This window comes from Elaeis guineensis, chromosome 4 (assembly GCF_000442705.2).
Source record: "Elaeis guineensis isolate ETL-2024a chromosome 4, EG11, whole genome shotgun sequence".
Lineage (NCBI taxonomy): Eukaryota > Viridiplantae > Streptophyta > Magnoliopsida > Arecales > Arecaceae > Elaeis > Elaeis guineensis.
The window spans coordinates 61,197,778-61,222,335 of NC_025996.2; the positions used below are offsets into that span (position 1 = coordinate 61,197,778).

Here is a 24,558-nt window from a genome sequence, read left to right on the forward strand (position 1 = left end):
AATAAACTCTTACTAATACATTTTAGAAAAGGCGTGGATGAACATGGTCAACAACGATGAAAACCATTGTAATAGCTGTTCCAATGCTACTGCAAGTATCATTCATTAATTTCGAACATGCTTCCAGGTAACAATCTGCAGGAGTTGCTAGCACTGAATGCAGTCCACAATAGTAACATGAAATGCAGAACAGAAAGGAAGTAAAACAAATATCTAATTCCACAAATTGTAATTAGCTACCTTCTATTGCCTCACTATATCATGAAAATGTCATTAAGCTCTTACGAGTTCATCAAAAGCAATTGCAACCACGCATCTACAATAGTCCTTACAAAGTTGCTACCACAAGTTTATGCTATAATATTTTTGCCAGTATCTGTATTACTTGGTCGCACATAAAAAAGCTTTGAAAAAACTAGCAACTCAGAATTCAGCCAGGGAAAACTGTGTCCACTACCCAGGATGGCTGTCTAATTTCTCATTTCAAACTTTAAAAAACCTCAGGCAGTGTCATGACACTGCAGGTAAATTCTGTGATTGGTTCTTTCATCTGAGATGATTGGTTAGAGAAAAATGGCCCAGTTAGGTTCTTACCCACCTTTCCATGCTCCCTGCAATTAACACAAGTAATAAGATAAACCTTACACAGCGCACCATAGTGCAACATACCAGATCCAAAAATAAATATCCTAAACTTAGCTCCATCTTCGCCGATCTTCTTCTTCATCAACTGGAGTATACCAAACTGGCCGTCTCATTTGATTGCTCAGCCTGTAGTTCAAAAACAGTTCTTCATCACTTAAAGCCCTTGTTGCCACCAGCACAATTGTCTTTAAGACAGCTACATCACCCTTGCCATCACCAGAACCACCATATCTAAACCAAAAGGTTCCAAATCTCTTCATTGTAACATTCTCTTCGCTTCCAAATGCAAGGTTAGGAATATAGGGTCTCATCTCTTCGGTTATTGGGAAATCATATGGGCAGATCATGACATTTGGACTTGTTCCTTTCGGCGGATGGTTGGCAAAATGGCCAAAGGCAAGAGGGTTCCGACGCTCGATTACTTCATAATTTCCTCTGTAATTGCTTTCTAATGGCTTGCTAAGCATTCTCCAGAACCGGTCAGAACGCTTCTCAATTTCTTCGGATGGATTTGGCCTGAATCTTGGCTGGTAAAATCCATCCCATACTTCTCGACTTTCACCACCAACTCCCCATGGCTGTGCATTGATAACAAGCCCATCATACCTTGTAATTAAGTAGGAGTTGGAAGCATCAATTCTCGGGTACCCAGGAATATTCCGATAATAAGCTGGTGAATATATTACCCCAGGGTAGAAGGCTATGACAGCTCCAACATCAGCTTCTCCAGTGATGAATAAACCTTGGCCAGCTTCCTCATGACGAATTTGAGATGGTTTGACTTCAAGAGTGTAGCCAATGTGATCCTTCAGACTTTGTGATAATTCCTGGCGGGTGAGTGGTCGTGTCGCAGACACAACCTGTGCTGCAAAACACTGGAGGTCAGTTTATAAAGCTATGATGTATTTAAAATTGCTCGAACATGGACAAATGGAAAGGAATTTAACCAAGAATAAATAGTCTAATATTTTCTTTTACTAGGCTTAAGATTAGTTCACACAATTTAACTATGCATCTAATTTCTAATTCAGTCAACGGTGTTGTTGCAAAAGAAGATGCAAATTTCATTTAGCTTGAAGACTGTCTAGCATTATAAAGGAATCATGATACAAATTGATTAAGAATAGTTTTAATCTGACAGTTCATTTCTAGAACAACATTATGACTATCAAATGCATCCATACAAACAAAACCAAAGCATGCACCAAGTACAATGATGAACAGTCTAAATCATCACTTTGGATCACCCACCATGCAATTTGGCAGTAAGGCATCACTCGTTTTTATTCCTTGAGAGCATAAACGAGTCCAAGTAGAAGCCTACCAGGTTAGGTTGAGCCCAAACTTCAACCAAAGCAAATCACACGATATGCTATTCAAATTAAAACTCCAAACAATTTATCATAATCTACATCATTAAAGTATTAAAACATACAAAGCAAATGTTTAATTGCAATTTGTTTGAATAACACTAATGACATAAAAGGTTCTAGTGGTAAGATCTTGCAATCATGAGCAAAAATGTACAGAACATTTCTTAAGCATCAACTGATGGAGATGTGTCAAGTTTGTGTATAGGAACCAAAACAGTATTTACAAAATTGATATACAATATCATTTTGTTTATCTTTTTGCACAATCAGAGGGCAAAAATCAGTTGGAAGAAAGAGTAAGAGGCTCTAATTTGATGGCAAGTTAAGCATAATCAAAGATTCAACATGCTAGATCGAAGGCCCAACCTGAAGCAATGGAAAATCAGGTATATTTGTCTCATTATTAAAATCTTCATCATCACTTGTTCGAGCGAGAATTACGAACCCTAATGAAGTTAGGAACTAACTACTTGAAAGTTGAACAACTCAACAAGTTTAACACTACAATATAAACAAGAATATAAAGCCAAACAAAATGAACAGAACAATACAAGAACACTACACTTGGAGAGACAAATGTCATAAAATTCGTATGTATTATCATCTTAACCAAGCGCATTTTGCACATTTACAGGCCCTTTTCAAGAAAATAGACCCAATCTAACTAACCACACAATTTGAAACCATTTTCCATGTTTTCTTAAAAGACAATGCTAGGAAACACCGAGATCAGAGTATCAAAAATTATCCCTTAGTTTGAACCCATCACCTTAGAAACATACTAAGGAAAAGCAGGATCTGTCCATCATTACAAAACCACAATCTAAGAAATTGAACAAATAAAAATTCTATATAACAAACCACTTTTCGTTAAAAAGAAAATGAAAAGATTGCTAGGTTGGGTCAGGTCCAAGTATAGGTTATAAGATCCATCGAGTCTCCAGGTTGGACTCAGCTATGTTAAAACCCACACTCCACCCAACATGCATCATGTTTGGGCCAGTGTAGATGGGGTCTGGGTTCCCATCAAGCACCAAACAAATATCTTGCACAATTAATCAAATTAAAACTATCTGTGCTTTGCAAAGTTTATGAAACATCCAATTTCATGCCCCAAGGAACCGTGAGGTCCTAGATCATTACACATGCCCCTAGCACCTCACTTTAGTCCAAGCTCAACCCCGTTAATCAGGTGCGGGTATATTTTCAAAGGTTGATGCCTTGCTGAAGCCCTAGGGTGCCAAAAAGGTGTGCCTTGTTTAAATAAGATGTAAGAACAATCTTAGCCATCCAGCCCATTTAGCCAGCAGCAGGGCAGGAGGAGGAACTCTCCAGGTAATTTCTTCTTCTTCCTCCTATACCGGAACATCTTCTTCCTCCTCCAATGCTGCAACATGGACTGAGTCCCTAATTTCTTCCTCCTTCCCGTTCTGCTTCCCTTATTTGGACAAAGGTCCCTATTCCTTCTTCCATCTTCAAACAGTAATCCATGTTGTTTCCTCCTCCTCTTCTTCTTCTTTGATGCTGTCTGTTGTTGCTACTGCTGCCTGCCATCTTCAAACAGGGGCTCAAAAAACAGGGACTCAGAACCTATTTTTTTTTTCTCCCTCTGCTTCCTGATACCCTCTTTCTTCCTCCTCCTCCCGTTCTTCAATGATGTTGTCTGCTGTTGTTGCTGCCGCCTGCCATCTTCCAACAGGGGCCCAAAAAGGGACTGAGTGCCTATTTTTTCTTCTCCCTCTGCTGCTTGATGCCTTCTTCATATCAGAGTACTGTAGTCTAATATTTATATGTAATTCATAAGTGGCAGTAGATATTGTGTTGTGGTTAGTTATTTTGATTTGCTATATTTGATATTTCACATGCATAAAAATCTGAATTTCAATGCTTTCTAAATTTTTACTTGTGCTGACAAATTAAAAGCTAATTGTTCCATATGCTTAAGATCCTAGATTCATTATGGGTGTGTGTGTGGTGTATTTTTTTTAATGGCTCACTTCATCAAGGCATGCACCTTGCAATGCATCTTGCACCTAGGCTCCAAGAGATCTTGGCACCTATGTGCACCTTGAGCTTTTGATAACTTTGCCCTACAAGCTTAGAAAATTTTCGACCTTGAGTATCATGTCATACATGTGAATAAGTGATGAAGAACTCTTTCTTAGAGCAGAGAATGAACCTAAAAATTTTAAGGCATGAAGATCTGACATAAAACCGAGCTCAAAAGGTATCAACAAGTGACAACATGCATTCTACAAGATAGAATCTTGGTCCATCCATATAAGATTATCTAAGAATTTCAACTCTCACTCCCTAAGCACAAGCAATGTCCAAATTAAATACCATTGTATTCTAGGCAGCAACAACAATATACTTTCAATACAATAGTATTTTAAAATCTCAGGGAGAAAAGAATAGTTGACAATGCCTAGAATATAGGATATATAATAAACTCAAGACCATGTCCTAGACCCTTCAACTTAGCCTAAAGTACTTGCACCTGACACTTTAAGATAGGAATCTATATGACACTAGGATATGGCAATTTATGGAGAAATTATTAGATATTGAAAGGAGCTGATGCTTGGGCATGCAGCAATACCTGACATATTAACCTGATTCCACATAACATAGGTTCAAAAGGTAAAACAAAGAAAGCAATGAAATGTTGAGAATGTTGTATAACATACGATAATACACTACATCATGCAGCTTGAGAGTAATACATATCCAACCCAGTGTTGATAGACAATTTGGCACATATTCTTTGATCTTCTTCTAAAGAAATACTTGACTAAGATGCAAGCACTTAAATTATATAACTAATTGTATTGTTAATCAACTATTATCGTCAAAACAATTCCTTAGTTTTAAACCCATGGAATGGAGAAATCGGAGGTTCTCTCACACAAGTGTTGAGTCATAGTAATACAAGGTAGATGTCTCAAAAGGAAAATCAACAAATAATTGAGAAATAGAGCAAAAAATAGTCAAATAAGAAAATATTACTTCATTTTTGGTAAGAATGGTAAAAGTAAAATTAAAAATACTTTAATGACCATAATTGTTTGTTAAAGTTTGCAGCTAAAGACACAATTAATGTGAGAATAATTAAGTTATATGCAAATGATGAACAAAAGAAAGCTGTTCAGGTGTTGGTCAAATTTTTCAACCCAAACTTAAAATAGGGTCAGGTTTGGGTCAAAGTTGAGTCATGATATTGGATAACAATTTTTTGAGTGATGGTTCTCTTTAGTATTGGTTGGTTAAATCGTTTTGGAAATGTGCAAATAAGAAGTGCAAGGGTTGCATTTGATATCTTAGGTTGAATAAATTGGTGATTGAGTCTTGCAAAATAGACTAGGCTAGGGTCACATGCTTCAGTTCAGATTATGGACGTTGACTTGTGGATGGGTATGGGTTGAGAGGTCTTGACCTAATGCCAAGTCAGGTTAGGTATGGGTCAAGGCAATGAATGTTGCTCTCCTAAGTTGACCTGACCCAAACATGACTTAACCTGACCCAACCCTAAGTCAACTGAACCCGACACGACCTATTTGCAACCCCTATCCTCAAGGCTCAAATGCCTAGTGAAGCCTATCCCAATCAAAAAACATAGAACCCAACTCGGCCCAGCTACATCAGCTGATTGGGACAAGAGAGGAAGGAAGAGAGCACAAGTGAGAAAGATACTGGAGAGGGAGATAGAAAGAGAGTGGACTGGTCCCAGCCAGCTCTAGCTAGGAGAGGAAGGTGGTGTATTCAACCATCAAAGAGATAGAGAGGGCCTAAGTCTAATACCAAATAAATTGTCAAGCCCCGACCCGAGATCGCGAGTCTAGGTGTCATGACAACCACCTCATACCTATGGAGAACTCTACCCACAAGCATGCAAGACATTTCAAACAGATATCAATGCGAAATTAGTGGAATTAATTAACAACACTAAAAATCAAAATCTAATTTATCAACCAATTCAAATGGTATCCAAATTCAAATGTCTTACATCAAATAAAGTTCAACTAAAAAAAAATAACAAAACCATATCTGAGTTCGACAAAGTTGATACTGCCAAATCTCGCCTTTAAAACTCTCTCCCAATTAATGCCCACACTCATGATTAAGTATCTAAATCCGAAAATAAAAGAGAGAGATGATGAGCTCAATAGCCCATAAATAATGAATATCTCAACTAGACATTCTAGATATATTCATTAAATATATTGTTTGAAAACAAATGCATGAATATCATAAGAACATATATTCCATGCTAATTAATGTAAATCAAATCTTTCCAAATACTTATATATATATATATATATATATACATAATCATAAATTCAATTCAAAACAAAACATATATAACTCAACAGCCTTAACTACGGCCACACTTGTCCCTATGGTAGGACCAAAACAGAAACAGTGAGCTCAATCAATGTGCCAGCATATAACGCCCATTGATAGAATTCAAAAATCAATGTACAACCCCCTTCCATAGGGTCCAAAAATCAATGCACAACCCTATTGATAGGGTCCTAAAACTAATACATAACCTCCATTGGTAAGGTCTAAAAACCAATACACAACCCCCATTCACAGGATCCAAAAATCAACACAACCTCTATAGCAGGGTCTCGAATACCAACGTACAACCCTATTGGTAGGGTCTAGAACATAATTAAGCTAAGAGCTCAAATCCAATGCGTATCAAAGCACTTTTACAAGATAACATATATATCATAATTCCATTCAACATAAGCATATTCTATAATAAATCAATAAACCATAATATTCCAGAAATTTTAAATTTTCAAATCACTTCGGTTCAAAATACAATTTCATAAATCAAACATAAATCAAAGACTAATTATTTATTTTCAAAATAAATTATAAAACATGTCAAAAAGATGATTCATTACTTACCTCTGCAGAACACTGAACGGACAAATTCAATCAATCCTGAAAGCATCCTTCAGAACCTATTATTCAAAATACATTCTTTTATTAGTTTTAAGCCATAACCAGTAAAAGATCTTAAATTTTGACACTTTCACAAGGCTGACAAAAGCAGTAGCATCCAATGTCCTAGTCGGTCCAACAAAGATAATTTTATCTAATCACGATTAGAATAGAAAATAGATGGTTCAACATAATCAATGATAATCAAATCTTGCGATGCTTATAAAGGCTCGAATGGTGCAGACATGTTATCTGACTAATAGAGATTCAAAACCCCCAAAAGAATCAACCCAGATTCAAAGCAATAGATCGGGTTCACTAGGTTCATAAATCACATAGAGAGAGAATATCAGAGGAGAGAGAAATTGACAAAATGAAACATGATCGATCAGACAATATTGTCCGACATCACGATTGATCCAATTAAGACGATCTAATCAAATCATGATTAAACTAATATACAAATGATTCAAAAATCATAGATAATCGAATCTAATGATATCCAGATCTGACCAAGATGGATGTCGGTACGTTGTCCGACGACTGCAAATCAGAACTCTTTTTACTAAAATCATATCAGAATCATTTAAAGAAAGCCCTTTATTCAATCAATCTTAGATAATTTTATAGAGAGAAACAATTCTAGAGAGAAAATCATTCAACGAGAGTTGGACTTTTTAGAGAGAGAAAGTGAGGATGCAAGTTCAGAGAAGGGAGGCGAAAGAGAGAGAAACTCTCTCTTCTTTTCTTTCTTTTTTTTTCTTTTCTTTTTTTTTTTTTTTTCTCTTTTTTCCCCTTCTTCCTTCTTTTTGATGGAACAAGGGACCCTTGATCCCTTTAGTTCCCGAAATGGAGTACCCCAACCGGTGCTGCCCATGGTCGAAAGGGCAAACTATGGCAACGAGCCCCACGGACCTTGGTCCCATGACCGATGGTGACAAACGATGCTGAAAATCAAGAAAAATTATGAAAGAAAACAGAGTATTAATGATCATATTTTTTAAAAAATTTTCAACAACTATTAGGCTAAAATCTAAGCTTTAGGAACTAAAGAAATTGAGAGGAAGATCATCCGAGTGAGTTACCTTGTCTTCGATGAAGATTAGTTGATTTTTCAGCAGATGAAGTGAATATAAACTGTCGGAAAAGAGGGAAAAAAGGGTAGTGAATGGCGACGATCTCCAATGAGGAAAAAGTGAGGGAGATTGGGCCCTTTAAATAGACAGCTATGGGATGAGTTTAGAATCAATTCCAACTAAGATTCCTAGTTGATTTAGGATTTCTTTTCATCAAAGAAGTGGAGAAGGAAGAGAGCTCCTTTGGGAGTTCCTTCCCATCATATTTCCCAATTTCCATCTCCCCACCATGTTTTCCAGCACGTGCAACGCATGTGCTGACTTATCCTCCATTTTTTGTGTAAGTTGGGTCTGGTAGGGTTTTGGATTGGGTATTACATTCTTTCCTCTTAAAAAAAAATTTCGCCTTTGAAATTTGTCACTTGGAATTCATAGTTCTAATCTCATCCTTGAACATTTTGGTTTTTCAATCCTCGATGTAATTTTTCATCATTAAATCATTTCATAAGAAAAAGATCAATACCACATGAGCTGATCTGAATCAGAACATTCATTTCTTATAATCAAATCAGCAGCTTAATTCCAAACAAGAATATCAGATTTCTTACAAAAAATATCAATTGCTCATGATTTAATCGATCTGTTTCAAGACCATAAATAACTTTAATATACTCTTCGTAGATGTACGTCCGAGTACAAAATCTAAGACCGATAAACAATCTCACATTCTTTCTAATAGATAGAGAAACATATACTTCAAATCTAAGAGAAAAGAAACCTATTACTAAATATTCCAAATCCACAATCAAGAATCAACGGTCCACTCATCCAAGACTCAAGATGCTAAGCATTTCCTTAGCATGGTAGATAAGAGAGCTACTTGTGAAAAATCATATAGCGACATCCAAAACAATCCAAAATCAAAAGCATCATCCTTTCCATTATCAAGTCCTCTACAAGGAATATCAAATCATATCATCTATCATAAATTTTTTAATTCAAAGAATCAATATTACTGACTGACTCAAAATAATCCAGCTCATCATGCTTCCACTGTGCACTCTGATTTAAACCATCAAATTTTCTTAGATTCACCAAATAATTTCGACCAAAATATTACTCTATACTATAGATGGAAAAGATCTAAAATTGCAAATTCCAAATAAAGCCAATGATGAACTTTTGATCTCATCCCTAATTTTTGCCTAAAGCAGAACCATCTTGATTAACCCTTGGATCCATTAACACAATCAAAACCATCATATAGGTTTACTATAATTCAATACGAATTAAATTTTAATTCTCTTGTCAATTCTATTAGACAATTCCAAATCAAAATTCTATAAGCAAAATTAATAAGAAAAATCTTCTGATGCTCCACCAAGTTACGACTTAAATCCAAACATATAAGTAAAACTAACTCAATCATCTCTTTTAAAGTTTCTTCCAGATCTTTGACATCCATCAAAATCCTTCTATAGCAATCATAGAAGTCTCTTAAATCAAATCTCCATGCAATACTAAAAACCAATGCACAACCCTATTGGCAGGATCTAAAAACTAGTGCACAACCCCCATTGGTAGGGTCCAAAAACCAATGCATAACCCTCATCAGTAGGATCCAGAATACTAATATATAACCCTCATTGGTAAGGTCCAGAACATAGGCTAAGAGCTTAAATTCAATGCATATCAAAGCACTTTTGCAAGATAACATATATATCATAATTTCATTCAACATAAGCATATTCCATAAAAAATCAATAAACTATAATATTTCAAAAATATCAAATTTTCAAATTACTTTCCATTCAAAATACAATTTCATTAATCAAACATAAATCAAAGACTAATTATTTACTTTTAAAATAAATTATAAAATATCTTGAAAAGATGGTTCATTACTCTATCTTTGCAGAATACTGAACGGACAAATTCAATCAATTTTGAAAGCATCCTTTAGAACCTATTATTCAAAATATATTCTTCTATCAGTTTTAAACCATAACTAATAAAAAAATTCTAAGTTTTGACACCCTCACAAGGTTGACAAAAGCGGTAGCATCCAACATCCTAATTGATTCAACCAAGATAATTTTATCTGATCATGATTAAAATAGAAGACAGATAGTTCAACAAGGGTCGATGGTGATCAAATCTTGTGATGCTTATAAAGGCTCGGATGGTGTAGACATGTTGTCAAACTAATAGAAATTCAAAACCCCCTAATGAAATCAACCTAGATTCAAAGCAACAAGTTAGGTTCACTACGTTCATAAATCACGTAGAGAGAAAATATTAGAGAGAAAAACTGACAAGATGGAACATGACCGATCAAACAACGCTGTTCGACACTCCAATCGATTTGAACAAGGTGATTTAATCAAATCATGATTAAATTAGTATACAAATGGTTCAATAAAAATCAAAGCTGATTGAATCTAATGATATTCAAATCTGATAAAGGTAGATGCGACATGCTATCCAGCGACCGTGAATCAGAACTCTCTTTACTAAAATTTGATTAGAATCATTGAAAGAAAGCCCTTTATTTGATCAATCTTAGAAAAATAATTTCATAAAGAGAGAAACAATTCTAATAGAGAGAAAGTTAGACTTTTTAGAAAGTGGGGATGCAAGCTCAGAGAAGGGGAGAGAGAAGAGAGAAACTCTCTCTTCTTTTCTCTTTTTCTTTGCTTTTTTCTTTTCTTTTTCTCTTTCTTTTCCTTCTTCCTTGTTCTTCTCTTCTTTGACGGAATAGAGGACCCTTGATCCCCTTAGTTTCTGAAATGAGGGAGTCCCCCAGCGAGTGCCGCCCATGCCCAAAAGGGCAAATCACGGCAATGAGACCCACAGATCTTGGTCTGGTGACCAACAGCGAAAAATGACACCTAAAATCAAGAATAATTTACGAAAAAAAATAGAGTATTAATAATCAGATTTTTTAAAGAATTTTCGGCAACTATTAGGCTAAACTCTAAGCTTTAGGAATTAAAGAAATTGAGAGGAAGACCATCTGAGTGAGTTACCTTGACTTCGATGAAGATTGATTGATTTTTCGACAGCCGAAGTGAATATAGACCGCCGACGATCAAGAAGAAAAGAGGGAGAAAAGGCAGCGAACGGCAATGATCTCCGTTGCGGAAGAAGTGAGGGGGATTGGGGCCTTTAAATAGACAGCTATGGAAGAATTTGGGATCAATTCCAACTAAGATTCCTAGTCGATTTAGGATTGCTCTTCTTCACCAAAGGAGTGGAGAAGGAAGAGAACTCCTTTAGGAGTTCCTTCCCATCATATTTTCCACCTCCCCACTGTGTTTTCCAGCACCTGCAACGCACGTGCTGGCTGATCCCCCCCTTTTTTGTGTAAGTTGGGTCTGATAGGATTTTGGGCTAGGTATTCAGATTAAGCAAGGGGAATGGAGGGAGAAGGGGGCCAATTCTTGTCATCTTTCTCAAAAGAAGGGGGCGAGAGGGAGGAAAGGAGGGAAGAAGGGGTGCGTCAGCGATGGGAGTGAAGTCAGTAGTCCCAACCGCCGCAAAAAGTGAAGAGGAAGGAGGCGGTACCAATTCCTAGTCAAGACTAAAAAGTTTTCAGCCTCAATTGACCCAACCTTGCAAGCTAACAAACCTCTAGTCAAGCTTACCAAACATTGGTCTAGGCTTGGTGGACCAGACCAATTCTGCACAAATCTTAAAATCAGCAAGTTGTTGAGCTGATTCCAAGTCCTTCTCTTTTACCTTTTCTAGAATGCCATGGAGAACAAATAATAATTATTCTTTATAGGCAAAATTTTAAATCCCACAGGATGGGGCTATCCCAATTTTCTTATGGAATAGGATGCGCTGCCATCCTGTCTTTCTCGACACTTGGGACGGGATTTTCCAAGACATCCCGATCGAGATGCTGAGATGCTGGCAGGACGGTCCAATCACGATACATAGGATGATACCCCATTCTAATGTCTCACAGGATGTCTGACTGGGACCTGAATCCTTATTTAGAGGTACTATGACTTGGGACATTATAAAGATTGCTTTCCATGAGATCGTTTGAACACATTCCTCCACTTTCATGTTAACTCTTCTTAAGCAAAGCTTTGAAAATCGGTACTGAAGGTGGCATCAGCTTTTTGTTAGATATTTATGGTCCCAGTTTTTTGCTAGACCTGTGCCATACTAGTCAATCCCATACCAACATAGAGTGCAAGGCAATGTCCTACTCTTATACCAGGATACCCAAAAATTAATTTTGTTTAAAATAGTTACTTTACTATCATAGTTTAAGTAAATAATTTACTATCATAGTGGTTAAAGGGCACACACGTGCAAAGGTGCATGGATTCGAACTCCATACACAGCAATTTGCCCCCAAGAATATTACCTAACAATATTCTTTTAAAGAGAAAAAAATGCTAGCCATGGGATTTGGACTCATGCAGATGGGTTCTCATGTCTTCCCTCTTAAAAACTTTGGCAAGTAACAACTTTATTTAAAATTAAATAAATAAAATGCTTAAAATAGCATAATGAAATATCTATTGAAAAAAAAAAGGGTGCTCTTTATCGCCTCTCTCCCCATCACCTTGACTGATCACACTCTCTCTTCCTCTTTCCCCCTAGGGTTTCTTCTTCTTCCTTGGATTGAGCTGAGAGGAAGTAAGAGACAAAGAGAGAGAGATGGATCCAAACCTCCATCTCTTCCACCGTACTATTTTTCCACTCTTGAACGGCCATCTACTGGCACACCCTCCATGGGACATGCACCGACCCTCTCTATGTCATTTTCCTGGAAGCTCCTGCCCTCTTGCCAATGACCTAGGTATGCCTTAAACTACCCTGATTAAAATGCCTTTGAATTGCCCATACTAGGTTCGGCACTAGTAGCTATCGATCCATTTTGGTTGGGATGCACAAAGGACAATAGTACCAGCCAAACTTGGGACTGTAGAAATATATCCAGTGCTTATCAACCCAACCAAGTCTATGATGCCTCGATTTTACACGTTTTGATGACCTAGGGCCATCCTAGTGCCAGGATCTTGCTAAAATAGTGTCATATTAGTTGTACCATCCCATTCCAATGGTATTTAAAATCTTTTTTTGTCTAAACCATCAACTTCTATACCAACATGATCTGGATTAAAATGAACCAATTAATCCCCAAATTCAGAGCATAAAACACCAAAATAAAGAAGATCTAGAACGAAATCAAAGTCTAAAATAAATCAAAATGAAAAGCTTCCACCTATTAATCAAGCATGGTCATAGCGAACTTACCGGTCTTCCTCAAATCCAGCCTACACATTTTTGAATGAATTCACACATCTTAGAGACAAGAATCCTTCAACCAAATAGCTTTCCTGGCTAAGCAGTGAGGTGATTCTCCCATGAATAAAAGATGGAGGAAGACAAAAAGGGAAACCAAGATGAATGGAATATTTATGAGAAAAATGATTGAAACCAATGTTGTTAAGATCGGCATCAAGTTGTAAATTGTAAAAGGGGTAGATCGGATTGGATCGTGGACTATAAAATTTTCTCTGATTTCTACATAAATTAGAAGTTTAAAATGTATGAAAATTGAAAAATAGTTCCACTATAAAGAAATTGAATGATCAAAAAAGTCCATACATATAAGAATCTAATTTCCACCATCGCAAACCCATATATAGCATGTCTAATAAGACAAGCATTTTGTCTAGTTATTCAAGATAAACCTATTGATTCCATCAAATCATGTTTTACCAATGGTTATAAAGAAGTCTTCTGCCTATTTATCTTAATTCCAAAACTCTAATTTTTCTTTCCCTGACTTTTAGAAGTCAAAAACCATTATAATTGACCTTATTGAATATAAATAAGTAATTCTAAAAGTCTTATAGTCCACAAAATTATATTTAAGAAAATCCACATGAATTAATATGTAACATAAATCTTATCATCCAAAACTAAACCTTATCTAGTGATGTGATCCGGTTCTCTTAGAGTGACTTTTATCTGGATCATCAGACCCAAATTGTCAGTTGTAAGATTTTAACAATAATAGTTGAAGGCAAACTAATTGACTAAACCCAAATCCAAATGATCAAACCCCACCACCAAAATGAGATTTGGCAAGAGCCGATTGACTTGTTGATAAGAGGCCTTTTATATAGAATATTAAGATTATGCTTTCACAATGCATGGATTTGTATTAGATATATTTACACATCATACTTGGGAACTTTGATATCATGTAGGTCATGACCATGTTCATTAGACATATAAGATACACTAAACTAAATGCATATTAGCATTTATAGGTAAAAAAATTCCACAACATGTAAGATTCCATGGTACAGACACTAGAATATATGATACATGGAAACAATGTCATGCCCATGTTGATAGGAATTCCTCTAATGGCATGCAAGGTCCCATGGTATGCATCATGAAAATTAATTATGGGGTTCTCTATAATAAGCAAAGATTAGAATTGGCTCATCCTACACTACATAAAACTAAACATGGAAAAGACCCTACAAAGAGGTCTTTGGCATGTTAATACTTGCTTGGAAATGCCATGGTAGTAGCTTTTGCTTTTGCTCTTTACCTTCTTCTGCATTTTCCACCAATTATTTATGTATGCACACTATGACATGCTATCTATTGCCTATTCTATATCACAATGACTTCCAACCTAACAATATTTATGCTATGAAATCGGTAGTAACTTGTGCATAACACGTAAATGCCTAGAGTAGTAAACAAAAAGATGCCTAGGTATGATGTTGAAGCCTTATGAAGATCACAAAATCCAAATAGGTTTGGCATCATGCGTGGATGAGTTTCTTGTGGCATTTTGAATTTAGAAAAGAATGGATGCAATTAGAAGACTATATCGTTTCAAATCGTAAGTGCTTAAAGATGTTAATTAGTCTTAAACTATTGCTTTAACATGCATAAAAAGTCTACAATATGACAATGGTTCCTTACTCAGGTTTCAATATCAAACCTTGGTAGTTTGGTTGGTTATTGTGCAAGGACAAAAGCTTGTGTCTGTGTGTTGATGTGTTGTTCAAGCTTGACACATACCTCTCTGCATCATGATACTTGAATGTTATTCTAATTATGTTGAAAAGAAGAAATTTGGTTGGATAGGATAAAGATGAAAAGAAATTTATTTTAGGAGACACTGCATACAATGCACAAATAAGTCAACATGGTAATGTTCACTTTGGTGAGATATGACCTCTAGATACATAAATCCTGACTATCGTTTATCTCATATTGCTATGAACAAGTCAACCCCAAAGACAAGCCCTCTATAAACATTCCAATTAAGCCTTATTAGTTGTAACAACCAAGTGATTAGGAAATGGCAATCTCTGACCTCTGATTTTACAAATTCTAATTCTGCACTTTCGATACTATAAAATATGTGGCTTAACATATGTGATCTGTGTTGATGCAGGCTATCCTAGGTGCCTTAGTGTTAATGTTAAATGGAATGTATTTTGGCCTGGTTTGGCATTCGTGATTTGGTATTGTAATTTGGCATGCTCTCGTTGGTCATAGTTCAACTACTTGTCCTGCAGGCTTTGATTCAGGTTATATGATTCCTAAGTTTCAATTATTGTGAAAGGTGCTACATTTGTGTAATTATATGGTCCCAAGTTCTTGTTATCTTTCCATAACTATGATGAGTGCCCAAGTCATGTGGTTCCATCATGCCATGTTTTTATTACCATGTACATGATATTGTCTTAGGTTTTCAATTGAAGGCCTGAGTTTGATGAGGTAGTCATTAGATCCATCTTGCATGAGTTCAACATGCATAATAGATCACTTAAGGGTCCTTGCCTCACCAGACCATAGGTGAGTGCCTGTAGCACTTGTGACAACACTGTGTCAATAGCCTAGCATCGTTCACCATGCATCATCATTCCTCTTGTTTTTCTCCTTTCTCTCTTTAGTTTCTTTTCCCAACTTCTACTTTTCAAAAGAAATTACTGTAATTTGATTTCTGCAAGATAGCATATGTGTGCGAGGTTGAATCTCTCAAAAGCATTAGATACTGAGCACCTAGGAAGGAGGATCTATAGCTAATTTCCAAAGACATTCTAAAGCACTCATGGCACCCTAGTAGAATTTTCCTGCTACCAAAAGCGACTAAAGGGTCGGCCTTGAAGCCACCAAGCATATGCACCAGAGTTGTTATAAATTCTGAAGGTAGGATCCACTCGCACACATTACAGGATTTCATATGATTGTGAAAATAGACTTTCGAGGATCTTATTAGGATGGATTGAATATAGCATAGCATTTCAAAGATGACAGGTATAATAATCTCGAACGAAATACTCACTTTCATTTCTCTTATTTTTTACTTGATTTTGTTTGTTTTCTTTGGCACCAAGCATGTGCATCAGAGTTGTTATAAATTCTGAACGTAGGATCCACCCGTGCACATTACAGGATTTCATACCATTGTGAAAATAGACTTTCGAGGATCTTATTAGGATGGATTAAATATGGCATAGCATTTCAAAGGGAATACTCACTTTCATGCCTCTTATTTTTTCTTGATTTTATTTATTTTCTTAGGCAGCCCAAGGCTATTGTTTTCACCTTGCATAAATTGCAACAAATAATAAGTAAAACTAGTATCTTACGTTCAAAGTCATATGGATAATAAGCCCTGAAAAGGTGCATCATTTTTTAAACTGATTAAATTCTAGAGACCTGAATGCTTACGTTCAGATTCTTTTCCTTCTGAATCTAGCAATTCTTAGCACATCAACTTGACTAGGAATGTACGCCACAAAGAAAATTACAAAGATGCTAACATGAAATTAACAAGCCAATAAATTACATATTCAGTGGATAAGGTCCTTACACAGTTACACCTACTTACCAGACTGTTTAGTAGATGCCGCTTCTCTACCAGTGGCAAAACTCAGTCCACTCCATCGAGAGCCATTCTGCGAATTAGAGATGCTTTTTAGATCACCAATAAGAATGTCATCCATTGACCTACATATGTTTTTAATCTGAAGATGTATGTTTTCTTGGACTTGTTTCTGCTGATCAGCGACAGAGGCTTTGCTTGCCATGTCAATGATCTCATCTGCATCCTTTTCATCAGCATCTTTTCCCAAACGATTATAGCTGAAATTCAAGACCATCAGTGATGAAGATCTATTTTAATGTAACACAGAATACCTGTTGAAGGAAAAAACAAGCTATTTTAAAAATATAATGAAATTAAACATAATTTTGGGCATATTTGGATACCTACATCTAGGTTTAAGTAACCCTATTTGCAGGGGTTGGCACTTTTCAGTTTTGGTTAACCATAAAAAAAGGGATGACCCATTGCACAAGGTTCCCACCATTGCAATGGCTAAAGAGAATCAAGCATACGTAGCCTTACCCCACATGTGGAGAGGCTATTTTCGTGTTTTGAACTTGTGACATCCAAGTCACAATGCATACTACCCTGCCATTGCACCAAGCTGCACCCTCTATTTTTGGATTGTCATATGTTGACCAAAATTCTAAGTCAAACTACAGTTGAGGCTCTTTTACAATATTCTGTCTTACAGCCAAATTAATCTAGACAAACTATTGCAACTGGAAAAGGCTCTAGAAGCATTTATCATGGGTTTATGTTCCAACAATGGTAGTGGTTGGTAGAGACATAACTAATAGTACCACCAAATGCAGTTACAATTCTCTATTACCGGCGAATACACATGAGATTTTATTTTATTGCAACTTCAAACTTACAAAACCAAACATGGAAATGTGGTTGCAAATGCAGCAACTACAATTGCATGTAATCCCAACTATATGCATTTCCCAGCTACAAAAATCCAAATGCAACCTTATAAAATAAGCTATGGTGATGAGGGTGAAGCTTCATAGTCTTAATTGACATCTTGTAAGCTTGCATTGAAATAGTGGAGCTGAGAAGAGAATCCATCACATCATTCAACATATATTAAATTGTAGCATAATTACATTACAACAAGTTCAAGAAACCAGGCCACAAGATCCTAATTAATAAACATGTTCAATAGTAGGGTCACTTTGTTTTTTAGGAGATGTAGGACTTGTTTGATCTCTCTCATCAGACTCAAACTAATAAAATAGCAAGTGCGACCATCTGAGATTGTTAATAACTATTGATCTGCTCACTAAGCATGGTAAGCATAAAATTAGTACTACTGTAGAAGAAGCAAAGTCACATAGAACGAAACATCTGTCCATATTCTTTTTTTCCCCTTCTCTAAAGAAGAAAGAATAGAGTTTGAGAACTAATTAAAATGGATAAATATTAAATTCTTAGAAATAATGGAGATATTAAAAGTAGGGAAATAGACACATCTCCAGCTGGAATACCAGATAGCTTTCTTTCTTACACCGGACAAATCCTTGAAAAGTCAATCACCCTCAAGACCTTACTTTCCCTCGTTCCCTCATAGTTTCTCTTTCTATAAATTATTTGAATCATAGCTCACTGTACCAATGTGTACCACTTCATACTGGATGTACCGTACCACAACAGTACCAAAATAAGACTCGATATAGGTGGCATACCGAGTCTCCATGTGGAGGGTGTACCAAACCTCGGTATACCAAGCATACTGATGCAACGCATTAAGCCGTTATTTTATCTTATTTGTCGAGTCATTATTTTTCTTTATTTTATTTGTGGTGATGATTCAATCCAGCTTAATTATTTTGAGAAAAATTGAATAGGTAGACCCAAACCCGAACCAAATCCTTTTATTTATTTTTAGCCAAACAGGGATGCCAAATCTAGATTTGCGGGGACCACATGATTCTCCAACAAATTTATCTCTTATTAGAGAAGAGAGAAAGAAAAGAAAAACGAGAAAGAGAAAAAAAAAGATAGGACAAGAAAAAGGGGAAAGAGAAAAAAAGAGAGGAAGAGAAAAAGGGTAAAGAGAAAAGGGGAAAGAAAAGAAAAGAGAGAAAAAAAGAGGAAGGATAGAAAATGACATTTTTGACTAATCAAAAAAAGAAGAATAGAAAAAGCAAGAAAGAAGAAAACGATAATAAATATGGCCTCTTGGGGCTTGGAAAGAGGAGAAAAAAAAAACAAAGACTTCATAGAAACCCTAAGTCCCCCTCTTTCTACATAGAGCTTCCCTCTACCTTTTGATCCATAGTCATTTCTTCCTCGCATCTGGATCAATCTCTCCCACCTCTCTACTTCTTCTAGATCCTCTTGTCTTTCATCCTTCCTATGCTGGAGTTTGTCCATTGTGGTGCCGCAAGCCTTGGTGGTCGTGGGTAACCCGCATTTGGTGAACCCATTGCAACCTTGAATCTTGCCGATCTTCACCCTCTCATCCAAGGTAATCACCATTATCTCATCACCATCACAACCTTTTACCTTCTTCACCTTCCTTTAAGACCTATCCACTTTTTTTTTAATAATCAAGCTTGGAAAGATTCATTTGCCAGAGTTTTTTTTAGGGACTTTTATATGCACTCGGTATTGATGTATTGATCTCAGTTGTTGTTCTTTCATCTTTGGTTCTTATGGATGCAGTTAACCTATTTCTGGATTAAATTGTTGCTGAGATTTACTTTACTTCCTATGCTGGATTTTTATTAAATTGTTACGGCTACATCAAATGGTATCAGAGCCAGGTTCTGATTCAAGAGTTTTCATTCACATGCATTATTAGAACCATACATTATTGCACCCACATTGCATGAACTTGTCTCATTTGCACTTCATTGTTGTCTAAAAAGATTTAAAAAAGAAAAAAGTGTTCAAAGTCCATCTCTTGCATCTTGTTGGCTGTCCATAACTTTTTCAAATCATTAATATCTTATTGTAGGACCATTAGCATCTCAAAATGACGAACAATTACTTAGAAAACCCTAGAGATTGGAGAGAGGTATATGAAAGACAACAAGGGGCCATGAGAAATACAACTAAATCAAATACAACAAATGTTAGAAACCATGAATATGACTCGTCAACACACGAGGGATGGAGCCACCAATTCTGAGAGCGATCCTGATATAGAAGACATACCTCCTAGGAGAAACTGGCCAAACCAATGTCAAGCAAACACCACCCATTAGGATCAAAGTATTAAGATAGATGTCGATGAGTTCGAGGGTAGGCTAGAACCCGAAGAGTTTCTAGATTGAGTTGACAAGTTAGAATAATTCTTTGGGTGGAAAGAATTTTCTAAGGATAAAAAAGTCAAGTTTGTCTTTCTTAAGTTGAAAGGTCATGCCTTAGTTTGGTGGAAGCAAGTCCAAAATGATAGGATTAGAAAAGACAGAGAAAATCGCCTCTTAGGAAAGAATAAAAAAAAACTTAGAGAAAATTTTCTTTTAGTCGATTATCGACAAACCTTATTCCAAAAACTTCATAATCTTAAGCAGGAGTCTAAAACAGTGCAAGAATACACTGAAGAATTTTATATCTTGCAAGCCCACAATGACCTTAAGGAGGATGAAGAACAGTGAATAGCTCACTATCTTGTCGGACTTCGTCCTTAAATTCAAGATGAATTAACCCTCTGCAACTTTCTATAGATCGATGCGGCCTACAGTCATGCACTGAAGGCCGAGTCTAAGTTGAAAAGACAAACATTATGATAGAGCAACCTAAGTGGGAGGACCACTGTAAGAACCAAACCAGTCCTGAACAATGACATCCAACCCCCTCCTAAATCTATTGTTGATACTAAGGATAAAGGAATTTTAAGTCCTAAGCCCTCGAGGTCCAACATTACTTGTTATAAGTGTAGGCAACCGTGTCATAAGTTGTCAGAGTGTCCTTTGAGACAATTTCAACCTAGAACAAATTTGATTGAAAATACCGACGAGAGTGAACAACAAGAAGGTATAGAAATGCAAGAGAAAGATGCTATTGGAGATAGCGAGATCCTCGATGAAACTGCTGAAGTTACTAAACTAAACCTAATTATCAATCGGATCCTAATAGCACCCAAAACTACCAAGGGAGATTGGAGACGACGCACTCTTTTCCGAACTATTTGCAGCGCTGGAGGAAAATTCTGCTCATGTTATAATTGACAGTGGAAGCACGGAAAACTTTGTCTTCCCAGAGATGGTTAACAAGCTTCAGTTAAAAACTGATAAGCTTGCGCAACCTTACTGAATTGCCTGGTTTAAAGATGAAAATCAGATTCCAGTAACATGACGAAGTCTAGTTAAGTTTTCCATCAGAAAGACTTATACTAACAAGATTTGGTGCGACGTAGTGCCCATGAACGTATGTCACTTATTTTTAGGAAGACCTTGGCAGTTTGACCGTAGCACCATATATGACAGAAAGGAAAACGCATACATAGTCACTAAGGACAACAAAAAGATTAAGCTGATTCCACTCAACAGTAAATCAATGCCGAAGCCTAAGTCAGACTTATCCCAAAAATCATCATCCACTGAGAGGCAATCTATGATGGCCTTGAACAAGTCTCAATTTGCCAAAAATCTAGAAGGATCTCCTATGGTTTATGCCTTAGTGATAAAAGAAACAACTGAAACTCTCGAGATTCCCTTAGCTGTTCGACCATTGTTAGATGAGTTTTCTGACATCATGCCAGAGGAACTCCCTGATGGCCTACCTAAAATTGCACGACATGTTGACTCAATTTTTGTGGTTGTAGATCGCTGCACTAAAACTGTCCATTTCATTTCTTGTAAAAAGACGTCTGATACATCACATATTGCAAAACTATTTTTTAATAAAATTCTGCATCTGCATGGTATTTTTAGATCAGTCACATTAAATAGAGATACTAAATTTGTAAGTCATTTTTGGAGAACTCTAATGGCCAGAGCAAGAAGTAGATTAAATTTTAGCAGCCCATATCTCTGCAAACTGATGGACAGACTAAGTTGGTAAATCGACCTTTAGGCAATCTTTTAAGATGCTTGGTAGGTGAAAGACCAAAACAATGAAATTTAATCTTACTCTAAACTGAGTTTGCATATAATAGTTCCATCAACAGAACTACAAAAAGATCCCCTTTTGAAACCTTTAATGGCCATCCTATTCCCCATTTTCTTGATCGAACATCCATTCCATATTCTAGTAGAGTTAGTGCAGAAGCCAAGTCCTGCTTGAAACAGGTTCAAAAGGTGAAATAGTAGGTTTACAAAAAGTTGTGAGATTCCATTGCCAAATATAAGGCAGCAGCAGACCTACACCACCGAGGTATGAATTTTAGTGAAGGAGATAGTGTTTTGATATATTTCAGAAAGAAGAGATTTCCAACCAAAAGTTATAGCAAGCTAGGCAGAAAAAAGTTTGGGACGTTCCAAATTCTCAAAAAGCTAAGAATGCCTACCTTATTGATCTACCACCGAAAGTACTTACCTCCCCAGTTTTTAATATGAGTAATTTGTTCGAGTACCATGAAAAAGCACCCATTACTGCAGGTGTCAAAGCGCTACCTTTTATTACAAATGCAGAGATGACATCAAAGGGCATAGAAAAGATTTTGGACGTTCGTGAGACTAAGACACATCAGGATACACGTCGTCGATATTTTGTCCGTTGGCAAGGGTGTCCAATGACTGATAGCAGCTGGATATCAGAGGTAGAGTTGCACCGACTTCGAGAGGATCTATACCAAAGTTATCAGGAGACTATCTCGACGGAATCGAGATCTCTCCCATCCAAAGAGAACCGATGCAGCACATCAAGCCGTTATTTTATCTTATTCGTCGAGTTATTATTTTTCTTTATTTTATTTGTGGTGATGATTCAATCCAACTTAATTATTTTGAGAAAAATTGGATAGGTAGACCCAAACCAAATCCTTTTGTTTATTTTTAATCAAACGGGGATGCCAAATCTAGATTTGTAAGAACCATGTGATTCTCCAACAGATTTATCTCTTATTAGAGAAGAGGGAAAGAAAAGAAAAAGGAGAAAAAGAAAAAAAAAAGATAGGACAAGAAAAAGGGGAAAGAGAAAAAAAGAGAGGAAAAGAAAGGAAAAAGAGAAAAAGGGGAAAGAAAAGAAAAAAGAGAAAAAAAAGGAGGAAGGAGAGAAAATGGCATTTTGACTAATCAAAAAAAGAAGAATAGAAAAAGGAAGAAAGAAGAAAGGGTTATAAATATGGGCTCTTGGGGCTTAGAAAGGGGAGAAGAAAAAAATAAAGACTTTATAGAAACTCTCTCTACATATAGCTTCCCTCTACCTTCTAATCCATAGTCGCTTTTTCCTCACGCCCGAATCAATCTCTCCCTCTCCATTTTTTCTAGATCCTTCTTGTCTTTCATCCTTCCTATGCTGGAGTTTGTTCATTGTCATGCCACAAGTCTTGGTGGTCATGGGTAACCCACATTTGGTGAACCTATTGCAATCTTGAATCTCGCCGACCTTCACCCTCTCATCCAAAGTAATCACTATTATCTCGTCACCATCGCAATCTTTTACCTTCTTCACCTTCCTTCAAGACCTATCCACTTTCTTTTAATAATCAAGCTTAGAAAGATTCATTTTTTGGAGTTTTTTTTGGGGACTTTTATATGCACTTGGTATTGATATCTTGATCTCAGTTGTTGATCTTTCATCTTTGGTTCTTATGGATGCTGTTAATCTATTTCTGGATTAAATTATTGTTGAGATTTACTTTACTTCCTGTGCTGGACTTTCATTAAATTATTGCAGCTACATCACATACCAATGCTGTATCGGCATGGTACTAGTATAGAGTCCAGTACTGAGATGGCAAACTTTGATTGAATTCTAATGCACTTCACTTTTTCTGATCTGGCAGCAAATATTGGGCAATTAAAATTAATTTTGATTGTAACAGGATTACAGTTCATCATGTAATGTAACGTTGTATAGGAGCTATAGAAAAATCCGTGTATAGAATCTATATGTGAATTAGTCTTTATTCGAGTTAAACTGAAGCCACCACTTTAGTGGACCATATCTTGAGAATTATGAGGACCAATTTTAACTTCATTGTATATGATGCACAGTACCCCATGGTTTGGAGCTACTTAAAGAGTTAAAAAGACTAAAAGTGTTGTACGGTCAAGTTTATTGGAAATGAACATATCCACTTCATGAGTCTCTCTCTTTTAGGAAGAGCTGCGATAAACCTTCTCTTAGTAAGATCATATTCTGATTTGAAGATTGTTCATGAAAGCTTTTCTCATAGAAAAACTCAATGCACTGCAAGATCCAAGATCCCTGTTGGTTAAAATCCATCAACCTAGTTGGTACAAACCTATTACTCCTAGAGGTAGGCTCAATCAAGATCTCTCTCAAGGCAGCATGCACTAGGAAAGAAAATAACTGGATGCTTCTAGCCGTCCATATTAGTTTTAATAACTTTTTTCAGCAATAGAAGATGCACATACTTTCAGTTAAACATTAATCATTTGAAAATTAAATTTTCAATATCTTTGGTCAAGCCTCATATAAAGAATATCCCTAGGTTTTTATCCAATGATCGAGTATCAGAGCAACT

At 36.3% G+C, this 24,558-nt stretch overlaps 1 protein-coding gene across 3 annotated transcripts in view; it reads right to left on the reverse strand.

Annotated features, from left to right (window-relative positions):
- Positions 1–217: 217 nt before the first annotated feature.
- Positions 218–24,558, reverse strand: part of LOC105042765 (uncharacterized) — a 30,021-nt gene continuing 5,680 nt past the window's right edge. For all 3 annotated transcript variants that reach the window (XM_073256605.1, XM_073256606.1, XM_010920083.4), the window contains 2 exons: positions 16,953–17,206; positions 218–1,510 (listed from right to left, as the gene is read on the reverse strand). In XM_073256605.1, the coding sequence (XP_073112706.1) occupies positions 696–1,510; positions 16,953–17,206 (1,069 nt within the window). In that variant the 3' untranslated portion in view covers positions 218–695. The remainder of the gene's footprint in view (positions 1,511–16,952; positions 17,207–24,558) is intronic.